The sequence below is a fragment of the Babylonia areolata genome, chromosome 27, assembly GCF_041734735.1.
Source record: "Babylonia areolata isolate BAREFJ2019XMU chromosome 27, ASM4173473v1, whole genome shotgun sequence".
NCBI classification, from domain to species: Eukaryota; Metazoa; Mollusca; class Gastropoda; order Neogastropoda; family Buccinidae; genus Babylonia; species Babylonia areolata.
In genome coordinates, this window is record NC_134902.1 from 22,424,993 (window position 1) to 22,434,120 (window position 9,128).

Here is a 9,128-nt window from a genome sequence, read left to right on the forward strand (position 1 = left end):
GGGAGACTAGTTTTATTGACAGTGTCAACGTGTGGAGCCTGGTTCTATTGACAGTGTTAATGGGGGGACTGTTTCTATTGACTGTGTCAACGTGTGGAGACTGGTTCTATTGACAGTATTAAGGTGAGGAGACTGGTTCCATTGACTGTGTTAATGGGGAGACTGGTTCTGTTGACTGTGTTAATGGGGAGACTGGTTCTATTGACAGTGTTAATGTGAGGAGACTGGTTCTATTCACAGAAGATACTGTTTCAATTGATAGTGTTTACGTGGGGAGACTGGTTCTTTATTGACGTGAGGACACCCGTTCAACCGACTGATGCCTGGTGCCAGCATATGTATGAATGCAAGTGTATATATATATATGTGTGTGTGCATGTGTGTGTGTCCGACAGGTAAACCAAGCCAGCCGGTAGCAACCCATCCCCCACCCGCCCACCTGCCCGCGCCACCCCGCGCACCCCGGGCCGGCAAGCAGACGATCCACCTGTGGCAGTTCCTCAGGGAGCTGCTGGACGACGCGGGCAGCTACCATGATTGCATCAAGTGGACGGACCGCCCTAGGGGCATCTTCAAGATCGAAGACTCCTCCAAGGTGGCCCGCCTGTGGGGAAGACGCAAGAACCGGCCGGCGATGAACTACGACAAGTTGAGCCGTTCCGTGCGTCAGTACTACAAGAAGGGCATCATCCGCAAGACCGAGCACTCTAAGCGGCTTGTCTACCAGTTCTGCCACCCGTACTTGTAGTCCTGCGTTATATTGTCCGACCTTTTTTGGGGGGTGGAGAGAAGAGTGAATGCACATCGGGGGCGTGACCGGTCCTTTTCCCTCGCTGACCTGCAGAACTCGCGCGGCGTGCCTGTATGCTGAACTGGTGGCATGGGACGTTGTTCTGTGCTGGGCTGGAACGTTGTTGTTATTGTTGCTGTTGTTGTTTTGAGGCCGCTGTTTTCGTTTCTGGCAGGTTTGGCTTCTTCTGCCAGACGTTGTTCTCTGGCCGGGTTTGTTTGGTGACTCCCTTTGATGGGTGTCCTTGCTCGGCGGGGGGGACATTGTCTCACACAAGTCGGCAAGATTCTTGTCAAGGTCTCGCTGTGTGACGTGGCACGTGACACGTGGTCTGAGCCGAGTCTGTTGGTCTCTGTGCCCGTGGTGACGCCGTGGACGTCGTGACGTCACATCGGGACAGGCAGCGAAGAAGTAAGGGGGAGAGGAGAGAAGAGGGAGAGAGAGGGAGGAGAGAGAGAGAGGAGAGAAAATTCTCAGATCTGAAGCCACAGGCCACCCTGCCGCCGCCAGATGGACATTTGCCGTGGTGGGTGGCCAGGAATAGAACAGTGAAACAGGAAGCGTCACTGGAAACACTTCCAGAATCTCTCTTTTGTAATAAAGATCTTGCTTTTTAAAGTCTCCAAAAGTTACAGAAAGGGACACACGAAATGGAATTATGCTCAAATTTCTTGAAATGTATTGAGCGAATGTTTGAAAAGCCGATTTTTTGTTGTTTTGTTTGTTTGTTTTTGCGTCGTTGTAGGGGAAACTATTTGATTGTTGTTGCGTGAAAGAGATGTGAGTTTGGGTGGGTGTGTTTTTTAAATACATACTTTTATTCGTTGATTGTTGAATAAAAGTTAAGTGACAGGTTAATTAAGGCACGTTATAATTTTGCTTCGTTACCTAACGTTTTCAGGGAGAGAGAAAAAAAAGCAAAACAACAAAAAAAAAGGGGCTCAATATACCTAGATACCTAGTACAGAAATAGAAATGGCGGGGAGAAGAACCACACCTTGCTGACAGGTCCAGGTAGGGCCCCAACACCTGAAAGGACAGGTGTACAGATCGGAGATTTAACTGGCACTCTGTGGTCCATAGGTCTGCATGCTATCCTCATACAGAGCCAGGGACCAAGAGCCGCCGCGTTGTCTGTGATAAACGTTCTTGGCATGTCAGTCACGTGGTTCGTATCACGTGCTCAAAATGGCTAAACCATCTGAGAATTTGACTATTTTGACAATTGTCCGTTTGATACTTTGACATATCTGTGCGCAAAAAAAACAACAACTCAAACGTGCAATACTAAAATGGCAGCCTTGTAATATGCCTTTCATGAACACACCTTTACTCGCTTCGTATTAGAAACCTGAAGTTATCGCTACGCGTTTTAGCGCGTTTCGCAAACAACTTGTACAAAGTCACTGCCGCTGTGTGAACATGCTGTATGTAGAATGTCATGCATTGCTGCCGTACCCAAACTTGTTCTTGTATTATACAAAACTTTTAAAACTGTTTTAACTGTTGGTGCTTGGACAGAAAACCATTTTCTGTACAAGGGGGGTTGTCACGGAGAAGCGAAATCCTGTTGGTTGTCCCATATCTGACACGAGATTACAGTTCGATTCTCGCTCAAAGGTGCAAACAAAACCTTACAGAATAGTACGCTGCCAAACTTACACGATGCCTCACTCATGCATTTTCATTTTCATTGAAAGAGATCGATCATACGAGGTCGGAAAATTTCATGTATTCACGCATAGACACACACGCTCGCGCGCGCACACAGTCATCCGCATAAACGCAATACTTGCTTTCTTCCCCCCCCCCCCCTACCCCAGTAACTGCTGTCTAAGAACACACACACACACACACACACACACACACACACACATGTGCTTTAAAAAATAAAAATAAAAAAAAGACAACACCTTTTGTTTGTTTGTTCGTTTGTACATTCACTGCTCAGTAAATTTAAATGTACACAGCAGAAATGTCGAACATTTGTCACGAGAGAAGTGAACGTTATTATCATAATTTATGTACATTGAAGACATACATTCTCTGTTTTTTATTTGTTCGTTAAAAAAAAAAGAAAAAATTTTTTCTTTAAATCACAGCCACGTCTTGCCTTCAAAAGTAATGAACGCTTCGCTTATACATGCCAGGTTCCTGAAAACTGCTGAGTTTTTCGCTTTGAGTTCCATAATATGTTTTTATTAGTGTTGCTCCTGCGTGTCCTTGTATTTCTTATTTTATTGGTTTTTTGTTTGTTTTTTTGCTCAACGATTATTTTCGATCAGTGACTGAGATCATTCCATTCATTTCATACACATGGTGCATGGCGCAAACGAACAAAGTGTCTGTACACAACGATAGTCGCACAAAATAGTACTTTTTTTTTCCTTTCTTTTTCTTACATTATTATTGTCATTATCAAACAATGATCATTTTATGCACATCTCTATTTTCATAACCTATTTTCACATAACTTGACATGCAAAAAAACGTTTGCGATATTTTTCTGATTTTTTCTCTTTATATATATATATGTTGTTGTTTTTTCCCCCGTTCTTGCTGTTGCTTGCTTTTTTTTTTTCTTACAATCACCAGACAAATAAAAACACTGTTTACTTTAATTTATTTGAAAAACAAACAAACAAAAATTATTTCGAACTTTATTCAAAAATTCCCGGTGAATACATGAATGAACATACCATTGTGTGCATCTGAGCAAAATCCCTTTCATATTAGTCTGATTTATTTATATGTTTACGTTGTTGTTAAATCACAACAGCCTTCTGTTGATTTTGTTTGAAGATGATTTTTGCATTTAACATTGACTGATTGATTGATTGATTGATTGATTTGGATATTTACATAGCGCCTATCCTCGGTCAGAGACCAATCACCAAGCGCTTTATAAATCGAGAGTCATCGGCAGAAGAGGCTACCTTCCTGCACATAGCTGACTGAAAGCTACCTTAAGGCGCTCATCATTCGTTTCCTGTGTCATTCAGTCTGGCTTCAAACACACACACACACACACACACACACACACACACACACACACACACACGGTATACCATGCAAACTAAATTAAACGAATGAATGGCGAATTACGTAGCTTCGTGTTGATCTGGTCTCTTGATGTAACGGTCTATTTGTGCATTAAACAGTGTACCCCCCACCCCCACCCCGCCACGCCCCGCCCCATTCCCCTTGGTACTTCTCTCCACTCTCTCTGGCATGCCACAATACACATCGATCAGCAAAATCGATCTGTGAGTCAATTTCAATACAGCCTGGTGGGGATCTTTGATCTGTCTGTCTCACGCTTGGTACTTTTTTTTTTTTTTTTTTTTTTTTTTTTGTCGTTTTTTATTTCTGTTTTTGTAACATATTTCAAACCATCTAGTTTTTTTGTTTTTGTTTTTTTGTTGTTTTTTTCTGCCCTCCCCTCCATATACCACATGTACATACATTATATTACACGCACGCGACAGACTGGTGGATGGTCATTGACTTATTCTTCAGTGAAATATTTGTAAGACTGGTTAGGATGGCTTTCTAGATGACGAGATGACGGTGAGAATGACTGTATTTTTGAGCAAACGTCACCGTCATGACGTAAACTTTTATCCAGCGTCATCTTCGTTATCTTTACACTGCAGCATAGCACTACAGGGGTCGGTTTTTTTGTTTTTTTTAAATAATGTGCCTCGATTTGTATTTTTATCCTGTTTACAACTGATGTACATACTACTGAAATTGATACAGCTTTGGGTCATATTAAAGACTGAAGTGTAAATCAAAAGGTGTGGCACTTTGTGGTACAGTGTGTGTGTGTGTGTGTGTGTGTGTGTGTGTGTGTGTGATCGCTACATGCGTATGCAATGGTCAAAGGGGCGTTGGAGATAGAGAGAGAGAGAGAGAGAGAGAGGACTACAATACTAGGAGACAAAGACCAAACATCTCTCCCTCCATACCACACACAATAATAATAATAATGATGATAATATCTATATAGCGCAGAATCATGTGCAGAGACAAATCTAAGCGCTTTCACACCAGTCATTCACAAGCATGCATAACTCTAAAACTGAAGACAAGGAAGAGGTCAGGGGAGGGAGGCTATCTTGTGAAGAGGTGGGTTTTAAGGCCAGACTTGAAAGAGCTGAGTGCGGAGACCTGACGAAGCGAAAGTTCATTCCAAATACAAGGTCCAGAGACAGAGAAAGAACGGCGTCCAACAGTGGAGCAACCGGAACCAGGCAGCTGAGTGAGAGATAGATCACAACAATGTGATGTATACATATGTATGTATACATATGTATGTGTACATAACTACATGCATGTATATGAATGTGTATTGTGTACGCGTGCGTTTATGTAAGTTTGTGCCTGCGTATGTGTGCGTATGTGTTAGGGTAGCTGTTAAATACACATGCATTGTTAAAATGTATGTATGCAGTGTGTGTGTGTGTGTGTGTGTGTGTGTGTGTGTGTGTGTGTGTGTGTGTGTGTAGTCATATTTTGGTGTGTGTATGTAACATAGATGTAATGTTTTATGCTAACAAAGCGTTTCTGTAAAGCACCTAGAGCAGATTTCTGGATAGTGTGCTATATAAGTATCCATTATTATTATTATTGTTATGATTATTATTATTATTATTAACAATCCAAACAGACCAATCCGAGACAGAAAGAACAACGTCACGTGAAGACCTGTCCGAAAAACAAACAAACAAACAAGCAAACAAACAAACAACAACAACAACAAACCGCCTCCAAGAGGGTTTGAACTAATCTCCACTCAGCATCGCAGTGGAACTCAGAACTCAGAACTCAAAACGTTTTTATTCAAGGATTAAGATTTTAGGCATAACCTATTCTTCTTCCAATCTGTCCTCGCTAATCTATATCTATTACAAATAGCACACACATAAAATGAAAGGAAAAGGTTTTCATGCAGATGGGTATACATAATGTATACATATGAATGTGTACATTAGAGGTGAAGAGTGGCGGCAGTCTACACTTCAAGTTCGGTTCACAGCCTTTCGAAAAGATTTATTTATTTATTTATTTTATTATTATCATTACTACTACCTTTTTTATCATAATTATTATTTATTTATTTATTTATTTATGTAAGCTTATCTATTATTTATTCATCTTTTTTTTCTCAAGGCCTGACTAAGCGCGTTGGGTTACGCTGCTGGTCAGGCATCTGCTTGGCAGATGTGGTGTAGCGTATATGGATTTGTCCGAACGCAGTGACGCCTCCTTGAGCTACTGAAACTGAAACTGAAACTTTCGAAAAGGGCTTCTTCTCCACGCGGGCTCCCATGTTCGCTTGTATACGAAACATAGTGAGGCTTTTACATGTATTACCGTTTCTACCCCGCCATAATAAAGGCAGCTATACTCCGTTTTCGGGGGTGCATGCCGCGCCGGGTATGTTCTTGTTTCCACAACGCTGACATGGATTACGGGATCTTTGACGTGCGTGTAATTATTTGATCTTCTGCATGCGTAAACATACATACATACATACACACGAAGGGGGATCAGGCACTAGCAGGTCTGCACATTCATTGACCTGGGAGATCAGAAAAATCTTCACCCCTAATCCACCAGGCGCCGTGACCGTGATTCGAACCCGAGACCTTCAGATTGAAAGCCCAACGCTTTAACCACCCGGCTATTGCACCCGTCAGAAAAGGAGCGAAGCTGTAGCTTAGCGGTTACGCATCCGCCTAGGAAGGGAGAGAACCTCACACTCATCAGAATTCACCCCCTCCCCCCCCCCCCCCCCCCCCCCCCACCCCTCCACCTCCTCTACTAGACCTGGAGAGGTGGCCTGAACACTAGTCATTCGGATGATACGATAATCCAAGGGGTCCCGTGCACCTACCGAACGTAAAAGAACCCACGGCAATAAAAGGGTTGTCCTCGGCAAAATGTATCTACTTGTAGAACAACCCACTTCGATAGTAATATGATATAGGTCCTCACCCTCGGGAACATACACACAGTATAGGACCATACCCTCGGAAACACACAGAGAGTCTGGGAAGTTGTGGGGCTGGGTTACACAAACACATGTGCGTTGAATGTGACTAACACCCCTCGGGCACCAGGAGAGCCCCTGGCATCAAAGGGTTAAGTGGAAGAGCCGTTGCACGTGACCGTGATTCGAACCCGAGACCCTCAGATTGAAAGCCCAACGCTTTAACCACCCGGCTATTGCATCGAAGGGGTAAGTGGAAGAGCCGTTGCACGTGACCGTGATTCGAACCCGAGACCCTCAGATTGAAAGCCCAACGCTTTAACCACCCGGCTATTGCATCGAAGGGGTAAGTGGAAGAGCCGTTGGACCAGGGGCAATTCCACTCTCTCGGCAGCAGGAACCTTGATCCAGTGGCGCGGAGAACCGTTACGTCTGGAGACCGCCTCTGCTGCAGTGAATGACCAAGACTCCTTTCGTGTCTCGCCTTGTTCTAAGCACTCCACAGCGCCTGCTGGAGCCACCTTTCTAGTCGTTGGACCTGATGGTCTCCTCCGCCCAATCCGCCGGAGCCGGTCTTCGCAAGGCATAACTTACCGAGGGTTTGAGACCCGACGGCTGCCCTGACCTGGTTCTGCCGGCCAGTGGTACAAGCTTCAGAAGAGAACGAAAGCAGCCCTGTGCATTCAACTCTGGGAACAGTCATTGAACAAACAATAGGACGGCAGTCCATACTTTAGTTAGCCTCACGGACTTGGAAATGGCATTCGACAGCATGGACAGGCAGTTTGTTGAAAACACTGATCCTGCGACACTACTGGGTGGGAGAGAGGGTACTGTGAGAATCACCAGAGAGTTATATATTTGTATTTGTATTTCTTTTTATCACAACAGATTCCTCTGTGTGAAATTCGGGCTGCTCTCCCCACGGGTGGAGAGCGCGTAGCTAAACTACAGCGCCACCCATTTTTTGGTGTGTTTTTTTCCTGCCTGCAGTTTTATTTGTTTTTCCTATCGAAGTGGATTTTTCTACAGAATTTTGCCAGGAGCAAACCTTTTGTTGCCATGGGTTCTTTTACGTGCGCTAAGTGCATGCTGCACACGGGACCTCGGTTTATCGTCTCATCCGAATGACTAGCGTCCAGACCACCACTCAAGATCTAGTGGAGGGGGAGAAAATATCAGCGGCTGAACCGTGATTCGAACCAGCGCGCTCAGATTCTCTCGCTTCCTAAGCAGGACGCGTTACCACTATAGGCCATCACTCCACTAAGGGCTGACATGTCAAATCATTCATGATAGGGTCAAACTGGAGAGAACTAGCTGAAGTGCATATTACACTGCACAAAAACATGTGTACGTGTGTGTAAGCAAATTCGCTATTGCAAACCTCTCTCTCTCTGTCTAAGCGTATGTTATGAGAGAGAGAGAGAGAGAGAGAGAGAGAGAGAGAGAGAGAGAGAGAGAGAGAGAGAGAGAGAGAGAGAGAGCGAGTTTCAGTAGCTCAAGGAGGCGTCGCTGCGTTCGGACAAATTCATATACGCTACACCACATCTGCCAAGCAGATGCCTGACCAGCAGCGTAACCCAACGCGCTTTGTCAGGCCTTGAGAAAAAAAAAGAAAAAAAAAGGTGAATGAATAATAGATAAGCTTACATAAATAAATAAATAATAATTATGATATAAAAAGGTAGTAGTAATGATAATAATAATAATAATAAATAAATAAATAAGACAACAATGATGATAAATAAGCAAATAAATGTAAAACATGAAGACACACATTCACACACACACCCACACATGCATAACAGATATGCACCAAACATGCAGTTTCAGAGAGAGAGAGAGAGAGAGTGTGAAATTGATGAAGTGCACGTGAATGCCACGAGCAGCCCGAAGTGCGTGAAGATAGGGGTCAGATCGTGCAGGAAGGTCACGGGCTGGTGGTATGCCAAGAATGTGACAGAGACATGTTTCGAAACATTATCATACGCGATAACCCCCGAACCATCGACACACTCGAAATACTTGTCTCCCACTATCTGGAGTTCGACATAGCGAAAATATGTCCGACTTGCACAAACATCCATTTGTCATTTCCTCTTCTCTGTCCTACAAATAGTCATACGGAAATAGTTTTGGCAGTAAAATTAATCAAAGTTCGACACGTGCGAATTTTGATTTGGTTCAAAGCATCTTTTCCCGCAGTGTTATAAGATTATCTTACACTGAAAATAACACTGTCGACCATAGAAAAAAAAAATCTCGTGTAAAAAGAGAAAGGTAGTGCTAAAGACGCACAAAAAAAAAAAAAAAAAAAAAAAAAAAAAGTCACTGATT

General features: G+C 43.5%; 1 protein-coding gene across 3 annotated transcripts in view; it reads left to right on the top strand.

Annotated features, from left to right (window-relative positions):
• Nucleotides 1-4,479, top strand: part of LOC143300950 (uncharacterized) — a 53,025-nt gene extending 48,546 nt beyond the window's left edge. For all 3 annotated transcript variants that reach the window (XM_076614899.1, XM_076614896.1, XM_076614898.1), the window contains one exon: nucleotides 396-4,479. In XM_076614899.1, the coding sequence (XP_076471014.1) occupies nucleotides 396-748 (353 nt within the window). In that variant the 3' untranslated portion in view covers nucleotides 749-4,479. The remainder of the gene's footprint in view (nucleotides 1-395) is intronic.
• Nucleotides 4,480-9,128: the final 4,649 nt, after the last annotated feature.